The sequence below is a fragment of the Panulirus ornatus genome, chromosome 32 (genome assembly GCF_036320965.1).
Source record: "Panulirus ornatus isolate Po-2019 chromosome 32, ASM3632096v1, whole genome shotgun sequence".
Lineage (NCBI taxonomy): Eukaryota > Metazoa > Arthropoda > Malacostraca > Decapoda > Palinuridae > Panulirus > Panulirus ornatus.
The window spans coordinates 16,693,219-16,713,601 of NC_092255.1; the positions used below are offsets into that span (position 1 = coordinate 16,693,219).

The 20,383-nt window shown below is 36.8% G+C and overlaps 2 protein-coding genes across 6 annotated transcripts in view; both read left to right on the forward strand.

Annotated features, from left to right (window-relative positions):
* The window catches only part of Oseg5 (intraflagellar transport protein Oseg5), a 180,064-nt gene extending 163,730 nt beyond the window's left edge, over positions 1–16,334 (forward strand). For all 3 annotated transcript variants that reach the window (XM_071681021.1, XM_071681022.1, XM_071681023.1), the window contains 5 exons: positions 1,468–1,631; positions 3,573–3,683; positions 5,744–5,922; positions 7,313–8,986; positions 10,948–16,334. In XM_071681021.1, coding sequence (XP_071537122.1) covers positions 1,468–1,631; positions 3,573–3,683; positions 5,744–5,922; positions 7,313–8,986; positions 10,948–11,049 — 2,230 coding nt within the window. In that variant the 3' untranslated portion in view covers positions 11,050–16,334. The remainder of the gene's footprint in view (positions 1–1,467; positions 1,632–3,572; positions 3,684–5,743; positions 5,923–7,312; positions 8,987–10,947) is intronic.
* Positions 16,335–19,870: 3,536 nt separating this feature from the next.
* Girdin (protein girdin) overlaps positions 19,871–20,383 on the forward strand; it is a 571,686-nt gene continuing 571,173 nt past the window's right edge. For all 3 annotated transcript variants that reach the window (XM_071681027.1, XM_071681029.1, XM_071681028.1), the window contains exon 1: positions 19,871–20,139. In XM_071681027.1, the coding sequence (XP_071537128.1) occupies positions 20,089–20,139 (51 nt within the window). In that variant the 5' untranslated portion in view covers positions 19,871–20,088. The remainder of the gene's footprint in view (positions 20,140–20,383) is intronic.

Consider the following 20,383-nt stretch of genomic DNA (forward strand, 5'->3'; position numbering starts at 1 on the left):
GTGCAAAACTAATGACACACCAATGCCCCTACCATAAACCACTTATGCTCACTTTTTGTACAGAACTGGTGACTCCCATTCCCCTAACATAAACTACCTGATATTCACCAGTAAGGGGTTTACTGATTCTTTTAATACAGTCAATCATTACCTTACCATGCCTTGCCGACTGTGCTCAGGAGACTAGGTAATTTTAAGACTTTTAACTTTTGACAAGTCTGTCAGTTGTATTTTGACTAATTTTGGCATTAGCTATGGAAATAGTAAATTGGACTATTTCTTGATGGTTTTTGATTATACAGTTTTTATACTAATACAGACTTAGAACAAACCATGAGAATATAGGAATTACGCAATGAAAGTGAATTCACCTTTCCACTTTACTGGGTAGAGAGAAGAAACATTGAATGAATTGTGTCATTTACTTGGATGATTTATGCTAATACCTCATGTTGAAAAACAAGGCTTGAGTGGGTATTGGTCAAAAGATCCTACTATTCATACTCCAGTGATTACAAAAGTGATGCTGAAGATGAAGGAAAGCAGATGATTTGCACACATTGTCAGCACAGTTGCCATCAAAGCAGATTTTTATAATTTTACTGTTTTGAATGAATATCAATAGCTTGCATTGACTAATACAAGAAAAGGTCTGGAAATAATAATATCAGTCAGTAATAAAGTTTTTAGCTTTGGAAAAATAAACGGTAACATGCTCATCGGAAGCTCACTTGACATTCATGCTTTATTCCTGCTTTTTGTAGTATTTTGCTCTGACTCAACTGTAAAACTTAGTATATGATTAGAGTGACATTAGTGAAACATACTTTTAAAGTGATTTTCTTCATTGTCATATGAATATCTCTAGTATTGTTAGGTTTAGCAGATTTTCAATGCATCTTGAAAAATGCAAATTATTTGGTTGGGAAAGGAAGACTAATTTGAGATATTAAGGAATTTAGAATTTTTTTGCACTTAATGCATGCTCCTTTGCTATGTCTTCCCTTTCCATGTACCTATTTTCCTCTGATTTACCTCCCCATATTGTACCAGTATTCACATTTCATTCACTATTGCTGTATCTCCAATCAGTTCTTTAACCCTTATGCTGTGAACCTCAATTTTATTTCCATTTTGCATTTTACTGTTTTAATATCTTAAACTTAGCACCTTTAAACTTGTGTCAGTTTCATCAGCATGGTGACAGAGAATTTAAAGAAAATGAAAGGAGGGAATTTGAAGTCGCATTGCCACAGCATGAGAGTGATCACTAGTAAAGTTACACAGAGTTTATTGGGTTTTCTACTTTGAAATGCACAAGCATACATAAAAGGAAGCATACGCCAAACTTTCCCAAGTTCCATAATTAGTTCACTTAAGAATATGAATTTCTGCTGTATAGGGTACCAATATGCATGATTTTAGATTTTCTTCCACATATTATAGAATAATTTCATTTATTTCCAGGGACGACCTCCAGCTCCTTCAATGGAACTTAGTATCAAATGAAACAATCAAATTAACAGACTTGCCATCTGAAGTGTACCCTCTAGACCTACAATGGCTTCCCAAAACAGCTGTGCAGAAGACTAAAGTTGGATCTGAAGTGTTTTTGATGACATCAGCAGATGGTAAGATAATAACTAAATCATAGATAACATTGCAGGATGAAAAATAGCAGTATAGGAGGAAGTATAAGGGGAGGAGAACTGATAAATATGAGAGATTTAGAAAGGGGATTTAGGTAAACTAAGAGAGGAATTACAATTTGAGTAGAGGAGGCAATGATAAGATAGTGATTTATGGAAAGTGTTTTATGGATGTATGGTTAGTATGGCTATGAATGACATGCATTTGAAAGATCTGAGTGAGTTAGAATTAGGTAGGTTAGAGGTTGCTATGTGGAGCCTTGGCTTAAAAGTGAAAAGAGGGGTGATGGGATATAGATATGAAGCATCTTTGAGTGTTGATAACACTATATTTTACTCCTCTGTGATAAGGGTTCATTGCATTTACCACATAGGATGGGGAGGATGTTCTTTGTTGTGTGAATTGAATTTGTTTTTCAGTCACATCACATTCTTAGGACTTTGCTAACTCTTCTCACCTGGAAAACAAAATAAAGGTTAGAGAGGATCCTCTAGAAACACTGTGCATGAGTTGCCCCCTGCCAGTGGCCTGTTAAGGGTGAGGCATTCCCTTGAGAGAGTTCCCAAAGGGAACAGGCAATACCCTAATGCCTCCATGGTTTACCCATTCCCCATATTCTTACTTCTGACATATAGATCTTCTTGACCAGTCTGTCTTCACTCATCCTCTCCATGTGCCCAAACCATTTCATCACAGCATGGTAAGTCATGTCATTCAGGCTGTGCTTCATACAACACTTCTTCCTGACCCCATCAAATTTTATATGATCAGCCCACCTCATACCACACATCATCATCAAGCATTTAATTTCCATCACACCAATTCTCCCTTTCTTTTGCATTTATAGCCCAAGCCTCACATTCATACATCATTATTATGACCATTATACAGTACATTCAGACAAACCCCTGTTTATCTTTACAGACACTGACCCTTCCTTTCACAGGCTTTAGTTGCATTCAAGAACTTTGTTCCTTCTTCTAACCTGTGAACTGCATCAGTTGTCATGGGTCCATCTATTACCATGTCTGCTCCTAGATACCTAAAGCACTTCACTTCCTTCAGGCCTACCTCATTTATACTCGCACTTAAGTCTTCGGATTTTACTCTTTGGCTGCAATTCATTACCTTACTTTTGTTTACTTTTTGTCTCAACATTTTGCTTTTGCACACTCCCTCAAACTATGTCACCAGCTTCTAGAGTTTCTTTCAGGAGTCTTTCACCAAAATATGTCACTAGTTTCATTTAGAGTTGCCACATCCATGTTCCTCTCCACTCATACTTCCTATGTTTCTTATCCTGGTTACATCCATGCACATTCAGGACACCCCAACAGGAACCTTTGAGAAGCACCTCTTGTGTGACTTCTTTTGTTCCCTATTTTAGAATCCATGTACAGGTTTTAGAGTGATTGATTAAGTTCTCCTCATTTAGTAACAAGACCTGAGAAATTTGGGTGTGAGGTATTGTAAAGTACAGTATATTATAAAAATCCAGAAACCCAAGATCTGGAACATTTTGCAAAGATATTATGATAAGACTTTATATCTCAGGCATTATATATATTGTGATACTATGGATATATGTAATGTTAGAATCATTATACAAGTGAAGTGTGCTGTCAAAGTGAGACAGCTTAGAACAAACCAATACACAGCATTAGACCATTTTAGTGTATTTTTGTAAATGTACTCAGAAATTTAGAGAAATGAAAAATCAAGTGTTCAAGTCCCAAACATTTTGGAATTTGACAGTTTACCTGTATGAACGTGGATGAATATAGTAAATTTTGATGGTCGAATATGTTTTCTGCTTGTTTTGATGGGTTACCCGACTGATTGAAGAATTGCCTCTGTTGATATGAATAGACTGATACAATATTTGTTGAATTGGACATTTTTTTTTCAACTTGCATTTCCAGGAAGGTTTTACATAGTTGGGCGCAGTGGTCGTGTTGAAAAATCAGTGGAGGCTCATCATGGTGCAGTTTTAGCTGGCCGATGGAGTCATGATGGAGCTGGTCTTGTCACAGGTATGCTTTGAAGTTCTTGCTGGGTACTGAAATGAGTTTAGCATATGGATTATCAGATTCCTAAATAGGAAAATGAATTGCATTGTGTGTATTATTCTGTCTGTCTCCAATGTGATATCTTGGTAGACTGCCTTTATGTCATATCTTATATTTTTATAATACATGCTGAAGTTGCACATATACTTTTTACTGCATCTTTTTGTTTCATTCTATGTGTTTACCAACATTTATTCCCACTTACATTATTTGATTATTTTATTGCCTCTAGACAGGGTTCTTTGAGTATTTGAGAGACTAATTGCTCACAGGAGTGATAAAAAATGGTTTTTCTTCAAAAATTTGGTATGTCTACCAGGATTTCACCTCTTATCCACCATGTCATATTTGACGATGGCTAATGTTGATTCATTGAAACTGAACAGCTGTACAGCAACCCATCTATTTTGGTGCATTGATGAGGTGTTGCTTTGATGCCACCAGCTGTTATCACTTAATTGTTCACACTTCTGAAGTGTTCACTTGTGTTTTCTAAGCTAGCAATACTTATACTTTATCTTTATTGTTGTTATTCAGAGATAGGAGCTGTCTTGGGTAAGTTTGGTGTTATGGAAGGAGAGATAAGGGAGAGAGCATTGCAGGGTAGAAGAGTCATTTGGTCCCTTAATAAAATGATGAAGGGTAGAAGTGTAAGTATGGAAGTGAAGAGAGGATTAAGGGACAGCATAGTCCTTCCAACCCTGACCTATGCAACTGAAACATGGACATAGAATGAGTCACAGAGGTCAAGAATCCAGGCTGTGGAAAGGAGTTACTTGAGAAGAGCATGTGGTGTGACTTGATTGAATGAAGAAAGAAATGAAGGGGTGTATGAGAGATGTGGTATGGCAGGGAATGCAAAGGAAATGAATTGTCAAGTGGTAGATTAGGTGAAATGTAATACTTTGAGGGTTTGGGCTTGTGGAAAGAATGCAAGACTAGGAGTTATAAGGAGAGTGTGTTATAGTACAATTAAAAGGGTTGGTGTGAGAGGAAGACCACATGTGACAGGCAAATAGGGTGGAGGAATACTTGGAGGGAGACAGATGATGGAAGAATGGGAGGAGTAAAAGAAGCTTGGACTCCTGAAATGGCATTATTAGGGATAAGTGGAGATTTTTGCCATGGCCATCCCTTGTTGGGAGTTCCCTGAGGGAACGGGCATCAGAGATATGGATAGGTAAATGTTCTGGAATATATCCACACAGCTCTATATCAATTGAGGCTCTCGTATATTTTCATTTTGTTTAACAGGGAACAAGGCTGTCACTTAAATAGAAGCATCTGTAGTTGTTCTGATTTGGAAAATATTGTCTTTTGCCAGTTGATATCTGCATAGGAAAATGATGAGTTATTGTATTAAGTAGAAAAATGGAGTGATGCTACAAGCCAAATGAATGGTAGTGTGAGTGAACAGACTCTTAGTAAAAGAGAGGTTTAATAAGAGATATTGAAAGGAATACAAGGGAATGCAAACAGCAATAGCAGATTGGGTTCTTTTAGGCTGTTTGTTATAAGGAGATAAGAAACATAGTGATTAATGAGTAAGAGTAAAGCAAAATGGATGACTTGCTTATCTCTGATGCCTGTTCCCAACAGGAATTCCCTCAAGGGGGTGGCCATGGCAATAGTCTCCACAACCAGTGAACTTCAGCACCGCTTCTTAGGCTTTAGTGCCTCACTGTTAACAGGCGACTCTAGCACAGTGTTTACAGAGGTTTCTACTTGTTTATCAGTAAATATAATATGTAATGCTATTGATGTAGTGTGCCTTTTCTAAATTCATATAGACTGTATGTACTTTCTGTTTATGTAGGGCTTTCTTCACAACCTATGTACATTTAAAAAAGATTTCAGTCATGCAATCTTGTCCCTTTCAAAATCTTGTCCCTCATCAACATAGGGTTCAGCACAATGATATGTTTTCCAGTGACAATCCTACCAATCACAGTATTGACAGTATGTTGTAGATCTTTGGGTTGTAGGATATAGATGATCAGAATGGTATTTTTTCTTACTTACAGTCGGTGAGGATGGTTTGGTGAAGATCTGGTCTAGAAGTGGAATGCTGCGATCAACACTCGCCCAAGTATCAGTGCCAGTTTATGGTGCAGCTTGGGCACCTGATTCAGATGCTGTCCTGTATACAACAGGCACAAACCTGATTATAAAACCATTGGCACCAAATTCGAAGCCTATTCAGGTAAAAAAAGAAGTATAAGTATGAGCAGTTTCTGATGGATATGGTTACCCCATCTTTAGTTTTGAGAAATTAGAAAATGTTCTTGTTTCACTGGTGTAATACTGTGAATTACCATAGATGATTGATTATCCCAAGGGATAGGTATCCCTGGGGATAGGGAAGAAAGAATACTTCCCATGTATTCCCAGCATCTCGTAGAAGGTGACTAAAAGGCTTGGGAACAGGGTACTGGAAATCCTCCCCTCTTGTTTTACTTTTCTGAAAGAAGGAACTGGTAGGGGGACCAAGTGAGGATATTTCCCTCTGAGACTTAGTCATATGATCTTGATGCTACCTCACTAATGCAGGAAATGGGAAATATGTATGAAAATTGATATTTATATAGAATGATTATGAATGAATCCTAGGTATTAAGTGCTCCTTTAATGGTTAGTGGTTGGTTGTTTGGTTATTTGGGCTTTAGGGTTATCAGCTGCCAGGGTCATTAAGGCTATTAACATCATGTTATAACCGCTAATAGAATTTGAACACCAGAAGATGATTCTAAGGTCAGAACCCAAAGAACTTTTGGACTGAGTACATTAGAAGTTAGTTTTTTTTATTCATTTTATTCATTTTTTCAGTTCAATATGATGAGCTTGATTATGTATATCTGTTGATGATTCTTATCCCTGGGGATAGGGTATCCCTGGGGATAGGGGATTAAGAATACTTCCCACGTATTCCCTGCGTGTCGTAGAAGACAACTAAAAGGGGAGGGAGCGGGGGGCTGGAAATCCTTCCCTCTTATTTTTTTTTTTTTTTTCAAAAAGAAGGAACAGAGGGGGGCCAGGTGAGGATATTCCCTCAAAGGCCCAGTCCTCTGTTCTTATCGCTACCTCACTAACACGGGAAATGGCGAATAGTTTGAAAGAAAAAAATGAAAAGATTCTTAGATAATCATCATCAGCTAAAGATAGATATTATACATATGAGATGTCCTCCTGATGGTTTTCTTTATGGTTATGTGAACATTGAAATGATGAAATGCAGTTCCAGACTGTTGACTATGCAGTTATACTTGGCAGCAAAGAATGATAACATTGTGAAACAAGAGGCATGTGTAGTGAGTACAATATGTTAACTGTGCTTCATGGTAGATTCTCATTTATAATTCCTTAATAGTACTCTTTTTTTTTTTCTCCATCCTCTCATTTTCACCAGCTTTCCAGTTCCTTCACTTTTTTGTTTATTCCCATGATCACAGTGTTTAGTTTGTCCATTTGAAACATATTTTTCCCAAACTCAAGTAATCCCGAGATTTTTTTCTGTCATAGAGTAGGAATTTTTTTTTCATGTTCTTGTTTTATGGAAGAAATGATAATCACTCCAAACTCTTTTTCTTTTATAGTGGAAGGCTCATGATGGGGTGATTCTGAAGGTAGCCTGGAATCCAAACACTGGTCTAATCCTGTCGGGTGGTGAAGATACTCGATACCGTGTTTGGGACAACTTTGGTCGACAGTTGTACTCCTCTTCCCACCACCATCATCCTATCACTTCTCTGGCTTGGTCACCAGATGGCCAGCTCTTTGCAGTGGGCTCATTTAATACACTTCGGTTGTGTGATAAGGCTGGATGGTGTCACTCACTGGAGAAACCCACCACAGGAAGTATCTTCAATCTTGCATGGTCTAGTGATGGTACTCAGGTTGCTGGTGCCTGTGGCACTGGCCATGTTATCTTTGCACATGTGATTGAAAACCATCTAGAATGGAAGAATTATGAAGCAACTGTGACGAGTCGTAAAACTATTGCATTACGTGATGTCACAAATGAAGCATGGGAAAAACTAGAACTGCGAGACCGCATAATCAAGGTTTCTCTTTCATATGGCTACATGGTTATAATAACATCAACACAAGGTTATATTTACTCAACACGCAACTGGAATACCCCCTTCATATTTGAGCTGAAAGAATCCAACGTCAGCCTCATTGTACAGGCAGAGAGACATTTCCTTTTGTTGGATGGTGCAAGTGTGTATGTTTACTCTTATGATGGACGAGTGATGTGTTCGCCGCGCTGGCCAGGAATGAGAACAGATGTTCTCAATAGTCGCACTGTATCATTATCAAATGATACCTTGGCCATTCGAGATAAGACAGATGAAAAAATGGTTCATCTGTTTGATGCAACAACAGGTAAAGCCCTAAATGATGGGAAGCCATGGGCTCATAAGTTAGAAATCATAGAAATAGCCTTAGATAAAGTTGGAATTGCCCATGAAAGGCGCATGGCTATTGTTGATCGTAATCGAGACCTTTTTTTAGTCACACTTCAGCGTGTGGGTACCATGGGAAGAGCAGTCAAACTTGGTGGGATGGTACAGTCTCTTTGTTGGAATGATGGAGCCAATATTCTTGCTGCACTTCAGGATACCAAGTTCACAGTGTGGTTTTATCCTGCAGTTGTGTTTATTGACCGTGATCTACAGGGAGCCACTCTCCTTGAGAAGGATGCTATTGACTTTGGCAAAAATGCAGTGATAGACAGTTTCTTAGACACTGTGCTGACAGTGCGACGAGCAGATGGTAGTTTGGTGACTACCAGTGTTTCCCCATACCCAGCATTACTTCACAACTACGTTACTGCAAAACAGTGGGATGATGCTGTTAGATTAGCCAGATTTGTCAAAGATGATATTGTGTGGGCTTGCTTAGCAGCCATGGCCACAGCCAGTAAAGAACTTAACACAGCAGAAGTAGCATATGCAGCAATAAATGAGGCTGACAAAGTCCAGTACATCCATCACATTAAGGAAATACCGATAAAAGAAGCTCGGACTGCTGAAATGGCATTATTAGGAGGTCACATTGGAGATGCAGAAGCCATACTAGTTCAGTCTGGTCTTCATTTCAGGGCAATAATGTTGAACCTGACCACTTATAATTTTGAACGAGCACTACAGCTGGCCATCAGGCATCGCACACATGTTGATACTGTTGTAGCATTCAGACAGCGGTATTTGGCTCGATTTAATAAGAAAGAAACCAGCAAACTCTTTCTGCAGTATGAAAAGCAGGTATGTGGGAGAAAATTGTATTTTAATGCTAATGTAAATAGATTAGTAAATGTCTTTGGATCATGAGATAATAAGCACAAATAATGAGATTTGGGTTGGAATAGAAGAACCTCCAAATAGTGAAGAGTGAATTGTGATAAGTTTTGAGATTAGGTCATAGATATGACAAGATCAGTGAACTTGCAGATTTTTGGAAGAAGAGAATGGAAGCTTAGGAAAGGAAGTGTTCAAAAAGAAATATAAAGATGGAAGAATGAGTTGCAGGAGGGTGCCTTTCAACTAAATCAGTTGGGTGTTGAAACAGTAGAGTACCAAAGAGACCTGATGGTATCAGAGGATGGGAATGAGGGCATAGTGTCATGCATGAGGATAGAAGGAAAGGGAGAAAAAATTTGAGTACAAGAAACAAAATCTTTGGATAACATAAAGTCAGCCTCATATAGATCAAGGGTGGTATACGTCCTTAGAATGGATGGAGTAGCAACAGAAATGGTGATGAATGGAGGGAAGATGTGGTACCAGAATCGATACATATAATATTTATTTATGGAAGAGTGAGAGTGTACCAGATGGTTGGACTGTAGCAGTAATTATGCATGTGTTCAGATGAAAAATTGGTAAGGGTAAATGTAAAAACTTTCACCAGGGAAGATGCATGGAGAGTTGTTGAGAGGATGAAGAAGATAACTTTGTTGGATAAGTGAAGAAGAGGGTGATTTTAGGAAAGATAAAGAAAGCATGAATCAAATGTGCTCCATGTAACAAAGAAGTGTAAAGCAGGAAGAAAGTGTTATGCAGCATAAACAGACCCAAAAAAGGCTTATGATAAAGTGAACGGAAATATAGTATGGGAGGTAATGAAAATCTTTGATATAAGGGAAAAGTCAGTAGCTATAACAAAATCATTTTGTATGAATGATAAAGCATGTATGAAAGTAGCAGGAGGGTTGAGTGAAAGCCCCGAGATAGGCATTGGGGTGATACAGGATAGTGTGATGTCATCTTGGCTTTTCTATAAGCATTATATATGAATAGGCCTGTGAGAAAGAATAATCTAATGATAGGGAGAGACCAAAGTTTGAATTGGAAAAAAATACTGTGTCGCTTGTGACTAGTTTATATGTAGATGATTTGGTATTGGTAGGATATATTGAAGAGAAATTACAGTGGGTGTTGAATGAGTTATAGATCTTGATCCTTTCCATGATCAATGCATAGCCCCTTTCATTCATATTGGGGTAATGTGCCATTGTGAATTTACTTTGGTCTCAGTATTTGACTTTTCATATATATCCTCTCTGCTGTCCTGAGTCCTTCAATCTTATTATAGTTTGATTAACAATTTGTGTTTGATGAATTCATGGAATGGTCATAGATTTAGTTTTTTCAGTCTCCACAGTGTTCACTCTTATTGTATGACTGGCTTGATATGGTAGAAAATTTCTGGAATCTATGCATGATTACTTTTAGTGCATACGGTAAGAGTTTTTACACTCATGTTGCCCTGACATAACCTATGTATCATGTCTTTTACTCTTTCTCTCTCTCTCTCTCTCACACACACACACACACACACACACACACACACACACACACACACACACACACACACACACACACACACACACACACACACACACACACACACACACACACTAGCCTATGCCAGCTACTCATTTTATTGGCTACCTCCTTGGAGAGGAAGAACCACTTGATGGACTGTGGACCAGGTGCCACAACCAGGATTCAAACCAGTACAGGTTTGGTCCTAGGTGGCCCATGGAGGTGTGTGTGTGCAAGGGACATTTTAGGTTAACATAAAACTCAAACTGTTACCAGATAACCCCCATTAGATGGATTGTAAGGGAGATATTAGAAGGACAAACAATATACATGTGGGTGAGTGAAATCCTGACAAATAAGATTATATTGAAATGTTATTATTCTGTTTTTTCCTACAGGTGGATGTTGATTGGAAGAAGATACAAGAAAAGATAGAGCTAGAATACCAGAGGGAGAGGGAAAAACCAACTTCATCCCAGCAGAGTTTCAAAGAGACATGATTAAATCAAGAAGAGTTTCATAGATACAGGAAAGTCTTATCTTGTATTGAAATGAAATGTCAAACAGACTTAAAAATTTAGGCATGAATTTAACAAACTAAAGGTTCAGAGGATCATACCTTATTAAATGAAGTAGATGCCTATTCATGATTTAAGTCCACTGAAGCATCTGCATTGGTATAGTGTACTAGTATGTCAGTTGTATGAAAGATAAAGGAAAGTTGATGCACAGTAAGTGTTGATAGCTAAGGGATATAGAAAAAAAGGTACTAAAGGGTATCAGAAATAATGCAGTATCAATGGAATATCTACTAAGGTTTCATAGCTTCCTGTCTCTCTTATGTCCATTACAGTTTCTATTTCCTTTGAAGTTTTGCAAATGATAGATGTTAGGTGATATTTTCATGTTTATTATTCACCTATCTATTTGTCATTTCAAACTTTCAGATTTTTTAGATAACTGGATTAATGCACAACTTTCCTCCTTCATATTTCAGGATAATTTTTTCATGAAGCAAAAAAGAAACAACTGATGTTAGGATTAAAAGTCAAAGTCTCTGTAACTCAAAGAAGAAAAATGACCCTATGTAGGAATTGTATGTACCAGTCATGTTACTCTTGTTTACATACAGAACAGTTTTGCATTATCGGCTATTCTCTCATTTTCTTGAACTCCATTCCCAGTAACACATAAGTGATGAATAGCTGAACTGTAGTCCACAACTTCAGCACATGCTGACTAACAAAAGAGCAGGGGATGCTTAGTTTCCTCGAAGAATCGTTACCCTACTATCCATAGTTATGAGTATTTTACTGAGAGTATTATGGGGATCATCCTGATAGTTTTGTCAGTTTTCTTTTTAGATGGTTTTAGATTTAGCAGAATCACTTAATGTGAGAACACCTGTTTGCTAATGGTCATGTAATGTTACCTCACAATGCAAAAGCTCGTAATGCAAAATCTCCCAGACTTTTGTAACGTCATTATTTTTGTACCTTTGGTATTATGCTCTGTATGGCATGAAGAAAGGGTTTTTACATATCTGTTAATCTATATCTCTGACACCTGTTCCAATTGGAACTTCCACAAAGGTGTGGCCATGGCAACAGAGTCTCCATAACTAAAGAACTCTGTGATGCTTCTTAGCCTTTAGTGCCTCATCCTTAACAGGCCACTGGCAGAGGGTATGTCTAGTGCAGTGTTTGCAGAGGCTTGTACCTAATGTTCCTAATGACCACTTATATCTAATGCTCCTACCTTCTACTTCTACCTAATGCTCCAACCTAAATGTTCCTACCTTCTACCTCTATCTTCTTACGATATTGCTAAAGGGCAGGGCTAACTCATTGTGCTCTGCAGGCAAATCTAAAGTTATGAAGAATGAGCTGAAGGAGTAAAATGTTGTCTAGCGTTACATATGACAAGGAGAGATTTTATGTTTGCGGACAGAATGCCAGTAGTCCACACGTTAATGAGGCAGAAAGAAAAGACACCTGCCTGGGTCAAAGGAGTGCAACTTGACAACTCACTAAGCTGATGTCACTAATCCTCCTGATACCCAGGCAGGTAGTATTGGCAATATACTTCCCTGGTCATTGGGTACCTTCCAACTACTACCTACAGGTAGATAAGCCTTATTGCTAACTTTCTTTAGACATATAGTTGGCCAAAAACATAGTTATGTGGATTGATAGCAGTTGGTATTAGTGTGTGTACATGAAGTATGAAAACAAATCACTACAAATACATAAAGGGCTCATACGAGAATTATCACTGCAATAAGTACTGTATTGAAACCTTGAAATAAAAGCCAGCTGTTTAGTATATGAATGAATTGAAAAGTACTTTTATTACAAAAAGAAACAACTTAGGCATACATTTAAACTCCAATTTTCTATGGAGAGTGTTGACAGCTGTTCATAAGCTTAAAGAAAATTATTGTTTCCTGTAGGTAAGTAAGACATATTGCTAACTATAGTTAGACATATATTTGGCCAAAAACCTAGGTATATGGGCTGATAGCAGTTGGTGTTAGTGTATGTACATGAAGTAATGTGGCGTTTTTTTGTCTTTTCGTAGCACTACCTCGTGCACATGCGGGGGGAGGGGGGGTTGTTATTTCATGTGTGGTAGGGTGGTGATGGGAATGAATAAAGGCAGACTATGAATTATGTACATATGTATATGTGTATATGTCTGTGTGTGTATATATATGTATACATTGAGATGTATAGGTATGTATATTTGCGTGTGTGTGGACGTGTATGTATATACATGTGTATGTGGGTGGGTTGGGCCATTCTTTCGTCTGTTTCCTTGCGCTACCTTGCTAATGCGGGAGACAGTGACAAAGTAAAATAAAATAGATAAATGTAAACATGAAGTAAGAAAAAAAATCACTGCAAAAACATAAATGGGTCATATGAGAATTATCACTGCAATTTGTATTGTATTGGCACCTAGAAAAAAAAGGTGAACTGTCTAATACAAGAATGAATAGAAAAGTATTTTCATTACAAACGAGACTTAAGTTAGACATGCATTTATTCTCCAATTTTCTTTGGAGACTTAAGTAACAGCTGTTCATGCCCATACTTAATGTGATGCTGTTTACTTCAGCTTGTAGTTTCATGTGCCGTGAAATGTAGGTTTCACACTGGGACCAAAGAATGGCATGTAACAGTTGTAACAGAATCTCAAAGTATCCACTTCTAGAAAAAATGAGAGCTTTCATATATCAGAAAAATAGTTCCTTTTAATGGATTCATAACATAGTGTCAGGGTTGATCTATGATTAGGGTAGCATTTGTTTATAGAAATATCCTCATTGGCATCCATGATACCAGTGAGTTTTACAAGTGTATAGTGTAGAATAGAGCAAAGCTCATTTTTTTTGTAGAAGTAATGCTGTCACAGCATGATTGATTATTTGGATAAACAGAGATATTCTTGAGAAGACCCATATTCAGGGTTAAGCAATGATAGACAATAACTGTACACTTTCTTAAGGTCTATGGTAAACTTCTTGTTTGTGTTGTAATGTATTACTCTCTCAGATTTCCGCAGGAGAATGATACCTGAAAATTTGGAGTGGCTGTGATGATTTATTTTTCTAGGGACTTGGTACAAATCCTTATGATTTATTTTTTTTGAAAATTTCAATTATAAGATATTATAAGATTTGATGCCTTAGAATGATGGATACTAGGTTATCCACACAATGATGTATTGCTTGTTCTACTGTAATTGTTTTTATTGCATTGTAAACTGCATTTTAAGAAGCTTTCAGCATAACAGGATTTTGCAGGGCTTTAAAGGGAGAATTTTATTACAGTGATGTTAGTTGCAATTTATGCTGTGTTTAAGAATCATACAATACTGAAATTGAATACATACTGTATTTTATGTGCATATGTTAAGATGAAATGTATGTATCAGGTATACTCTTGTTTGAAGAGATTTTTTTTCTTTCAGATTTACAAATATCTCATTTTTCATATTCTATACTATGTCTGTGACACCCTTAGGCCAAGGAAGAAGACTGTAGAGGGTATGGGTCTTAGGATGAATGAAGTTGATTAGATCGACAGAATTATCAGATATTACTAGCTGCTTGATATAGATGCACATGCCAGGTTGTAAATCATTAGAGGGTGGACCTATTAATTCTATGACACCACATATTTTGTGTGTAGTATGATATTGAATTACATAGAGGATATGTGATGTAATCTTTATCTGAGTGATTGTTCCCTGCATGATGATTAAGAAATGATTTTTCAGGTAAGAATTGCTGCTTAGGTGACTTATCCTGTGTTATCAAAATTTTAGATATAGTTAGTGCTGTAATGCTAACAGGTCAATAATTTCATGAAATTCATTTCTCGAAAAAGGAAGGTTATTTTGAAATCCATTTTTGGATTATGACGTATTGATTGAGGAATAGATATAGTGGTTATTCATAGAAAAATGAAAATGTTTGATGAATACATATGATGATTGTTCATATAGAAATTAAATCTAAGGTATTATGATTTATATCAAAACATATAAAAGTTATTTTTATCTATCTATATCTCTAATGCGTGTTCCCATCTGGAACTCCCTTAAGGAGGTGGCCATGGTAATAAAAGTTATGTGTCATCTTAGTGATAGGTCTATTCTGGTAATTTGTTGCGTGTTCATTCCAGGATAACCCATGATAACAAATGGAGGTTATCACTGAGAAGTCTATGTTAGGACACAAATTATCTCAATGCCCAAAAGCTTGAAGGCATAATAGTTTGGGTGGCCGTGAAGATGAGGTGACCTGAATTTGAATGAATTATCTCCTGGCCTGATAGCCTGCTTGGCCCTTAAAAATGAGAGGATCTGAGGTTCTTAAATTAATCCAATGCCCTATGGCTTGGTAGGCAAAAATGCTTTAGCCTTTGCACCTCAAATCCTCAATGCATCACTGTTCATCAGGAAAGTTGACATATCAGGGATGGTTTTATGCACTATTTCTTTTGGATTAGATTATTTATCAGGGATAATTGAATCTGTATAAGAGTTTGCTAAAACTAAAAAGAAAATTTAGAAACTGTCATTATTATTGGCATTCTACAGTTAACAAACGATAAATAGTATAGTGTTCCATGTTAGCCCAGTCCATTCAAAAAGCTGTTTAGATGAGGGAATCTCAGTCTATTATCTCATGCAGTAGAGATCTTAACCAGCAGTTTTTTATGTGACATATTACTAGAAATATGTCATTTGTTATTTATTTGAATTAATGATCAAATTATATTGCACTAAGGATCTCCAGATTTCGGTTTTAAAGATTCACATTATGTGTATGTTAGCCACACATAATGTACATAATGTACCTGTATCTTTGTAGCTGTCATTGAGATCATGTGAAAGGATAAAGCATATATATCTGTTGCCAGTATGTATTACTCTTGAGGCTGCTGTTTAAAGCTCATTGGTTCTGTAAAACTTCTTTTTTGTGTGTGTTACTGTTTCATTTCCAGTTGTGCTTGTTTTGTATCATCTTTATGTATGAAAATGTTTTGATATTAAATTGAATTTCAGCATGTCCAGATTAAAGCTGTTATTTAGTTTATACTTGAGCCATGGATCATCTAGTCACTTTAGTTAAGTCTGAGGCTTCTGAAGAAAGTTTGTTGTTATATTGGCAGATACTCTGGTTTAGATATTAGTATTTTCTTGATGCCATATTACTCCGTCCAGTGTTGAATAGATGAATGATATATCAAGGATATTGTTTGATTTTTCCTTTTGTACTTTTAATTGTTAGTATATTACCTTTGATGAATGTTGAGATCTTAGTATTGTTATTTGTGAATTCGTTATTTGAATTTACCAAATAATTCTCCTCCGAACAGTTGCTTCCATTATCAAAGGACTGATATTTACATGTACAGTATGAGTACTTGTCACATCTGGAGAGATTTTGATTCTTCAAATATACTTGACAAAGGTAGATTCAAGCCAGTCTGACTTACCATCTCTCCAAGTTTGACTTCAAAGTTTGCGAAAATTTGACCCACTTGCTCAGTGCTGAAGTATTTCTTCTTTCCACCTTCAATAGATATTACTTTTGCTTTGCTCCTGAGAACTGGCTTTTTGTGTGACCATACCACTACTGAGATCGTGTAGCAATTGGTAAGCCCCTACATCACATGATAACATTGAAGCTGTTGAGAACATAGGGGTAAGTTTTGGAAGTTGTGAAAGACTGGCATTTTACTTCATCCAAAACACATGAATTATTTTCCCAGTTTTTCCTTTTCCCTGTTAAGCCCTTTTTTTCATTCTTTTTTTTACAAGATAAGCTTTTGACATAAAAAGTACAGAAATGAACTATGAAGATTTGATTACAGAAGCTAAGGATTGGTAAGTAGGATTAAATATTAGAATAGTGTTATTCCATAACCCTTTTCCAGGAGCTCTTGTTGCTTCAAGGCTGTACTACTTCCATTGGCAGGGAAATGATGGACTCCTTTGAAGTGATTTAATTCAACAGATGATGATAAAGCCTTGCTGAAAATAACTTTTAACTCCCCATAACGCCACGAGCAGGCTAGCTTGCTTGAGTAACGCCCTTAAAACTCTACAAATTATGTTTAGATGTTAAACTTCAGTAATCATGTTTTATATATGAGTTGCATTTGAAAAACAAGCTTTGTTATAAACCCGATATGGTTGATATCAGCCTAATATGTGGCATAGTGATGTGAATCTTAGTATGGGAGGGTTGACATTAGAAAACCTATAATTGCATATCATAAAAGCTTATATAGTGAGGCCAGTAATATAAGAAAGAAAAAATCAGAAGCTTTATATAGCATGACCAACATCAAAAGGCAATATAGATCTAGCTTATAGTTCGGTGACGAGAATACTGTTGAACTTGGTCAATGTAAACCAGTCAATGTAAACCATTTAAAATGTGTAGCCAACTTAAGCTTATTATACATTATATAGCTTCCCTGACATGAAAGACTTGGATCATGATCTTGCTATATAGGACATAGCATGGCTAACATTGAAAACATGGATCATAAGCCTTCTACATAGTGCGGCTGATATAAAGATTCTAATAGATTTTGTGAATATTGTACTTAGTATTTGTCAGACTTATTTATTAGCTTTATTCACTTATCAAAATCTGTATGATTGATTTTAAGAACAAATTATATGCAGTCTTCAGAGCAACAGGAAAAACTCTTGTTTTGTTAATTTGGCTGTCTGGTTATGTACACTGGATGTAGGTCGAGGTAACCAGACATCATGAAATACTAGATGGGTCATCCAGATCAAGGCAGCAGTTTAATTGTGAGGATCATGATGAACTGTGTATCTAAGGATGTTAGATGATGAAATTCAGTATGTATTTTTTCATGTTAGAGGATCCAGTCAGGGCTTAATTTGAATATGGAGAAGTTAATGGAAAGTTAAAGTGAAGAGACAAAGGAAAATATTCATGCATTTTGGAGGAAGTGAAAAGCCGGTCTTGCTAGGTCATAGTTATTGGAAAAGACATGAGAGTATAGAGAGTTTCAGATTTCCAAAGCTTCAAAGTTGTAGGAAAAGAAATAGTTATCAAAATGGCCCACACTTGATTTTCTAACAGCCACATAGTAATCATGTAATGCAGCAGCTTGTCAAGTATTGCATGTTGCTATTGGTGGGGCATACTAGCAGCCAGCTCTCGAGAACAAAAATAAAAGTGATACCTATAGAAGAGGGAAAGTGAAACAACATTGCAGCTTGGGACAAGTGGGTCAAGTGGTCAATATTAAGTGAGTCAAATTTTGAAATTTGCTCGAGAAAGTTGATAGGTCAGACTAATTTCAACTCTGTCGGGTAAGGTTGTAGAGTTAGAACGAACGCAGTTCTCCATTACAAGGATGGATTTGTGTGGTAGCATCATCTTGTCTTACATTAAGCCGTTCATTACTTCATTCCTGAATAAATGTACTTGTACCCTAGTAGATTAAGATATTATGTGTACTATAACTATTAATTTTGATTTATATGTAATAAGGGACGCTTATATAGCACAAGAAGATGACTTATGCTCATACTGACATTCTATAGTCTCACATGTATATTGCCTGTGGGTCATAAGTTCGCAAACGTATATGCGAATCATTATGATGTTTTAACAAGTGTTATTCGAAGATGAATTTGATATATCGGTTTGGGGAATGAATATGAATTTATTCAGTGAACAAGGAAATGGGAAAGGAAATTGAAAAGTGTTCCTACATTTTCTTAACGACTCAGAATAAAACTCTTTATGCTGTTGCGTTCAAAGTCATATTCAAAGAAAATGAATGATTAGCTGATTCCATTAAACTCCCCAGTTGAAGCATTCGTAATAACAACATATAAAAGTGATGAAGTGGACGCACTGGGAAAGTCTTAACCCATCTTGCATTGCGTTTAGATATACATTAATGTGAACAGAATATATATGTAACCCTGGCAGAATTACTAGAGACTGGATTTGTAGTGCTCGAAATGAAAATGGACCATTTTTGAACGTGCATAAAGTGCTGGATGCATTGATTGAAGTTTACTGTTTCTTCACATGATTTAAGAAGTAGCGTTAAGTGTGGGCGAATACGTTATGTCAGAATGATACACTTAAAAACTATTTAGGGTACTGATGTTGACATTGACTTTTGACATGTAGAGGAGAAATTTTGTATCATAACGTGGTTGATCATATGTGTCCAAAATCTCACATGTTCATTTGTCCCATTTTTTTTTTTAAACTATCCGCCATTTCCCACATTAGCGAGGTAGCGTTAAGAACAGAGGACTGGGCCTTTGTGGAATATCCTCACCTGGCCCCCTTCTCTGTTCCTTCTTTTGGAAAATAAAAAAAAAAAAAATATATTCTGGAGTTGACACTAATGCTATGTATGATACGAATTCTCATGTAAATGTATTACAGTCTAAGTATGTGAGAATTATACAGCCATAAAGTGTAAGAACATAAGATATGTATGATTGTTATATTCATGCTGATGTAGGGAGGAAATCATAACTTTGGGGGCTTTTGTTCTAACTCATACGTCTGGCACAAGATTCTCGATGTTTGAACAGTACATAGATAATTTAGTCGTTCAGTTTTACTTTTGAGATATTGTGAATATCATTTTTAATTGAAATAACTCTATTTACCTTAGCTTGGTATGGAATGATCATGGTTTTTCGTAATCCAGAACTATGTACAACATTTTTCCACTGTGAATGGCAACACCCATGCGGATTTCTGGCCCGCGCGCTCAGTGTGTGTTTAGTGTCATTGCTCCTCTCGTGTGTTAGGGTGCGCTACCCTCTGACGGAGACGAATTAATGAAAATGTGAAAGTGTTTTAAATGATTTGATTTAAGCATTAAGATTGTGTTGATCAGATTCTAAAATATCGTCCAATGAGAGTGACGCCCACAGAGGCTTGTAGTGTTATGATGTGAGTGTCTTCAAGTGAATTTTGATAATCGCAGACGGTCTCCAAAATGGCATCTGACCCTGTGAAGGAGTTTATGAACGGCGCCCTGGTGACATGGGTAAGTCAGCTCGAACCCTCCTTGTGTGCTGTGTGATACTGAAGGGAAAATCAAATAACGGCGACCAGCGCTGCTGAACCCAGCCGTTCGCGCGCTGCCTCTCCTACACACAATGCTGAACTTGGGTCTCACACTAAAGCAACGTTACCTTTCTTTTCTTCTTATTCATATCCACATTGGCTGTGATAGAGATGTGTTTAACCACTAACAATATCCCCGATACAGACTAACAAGAGTATTTGCG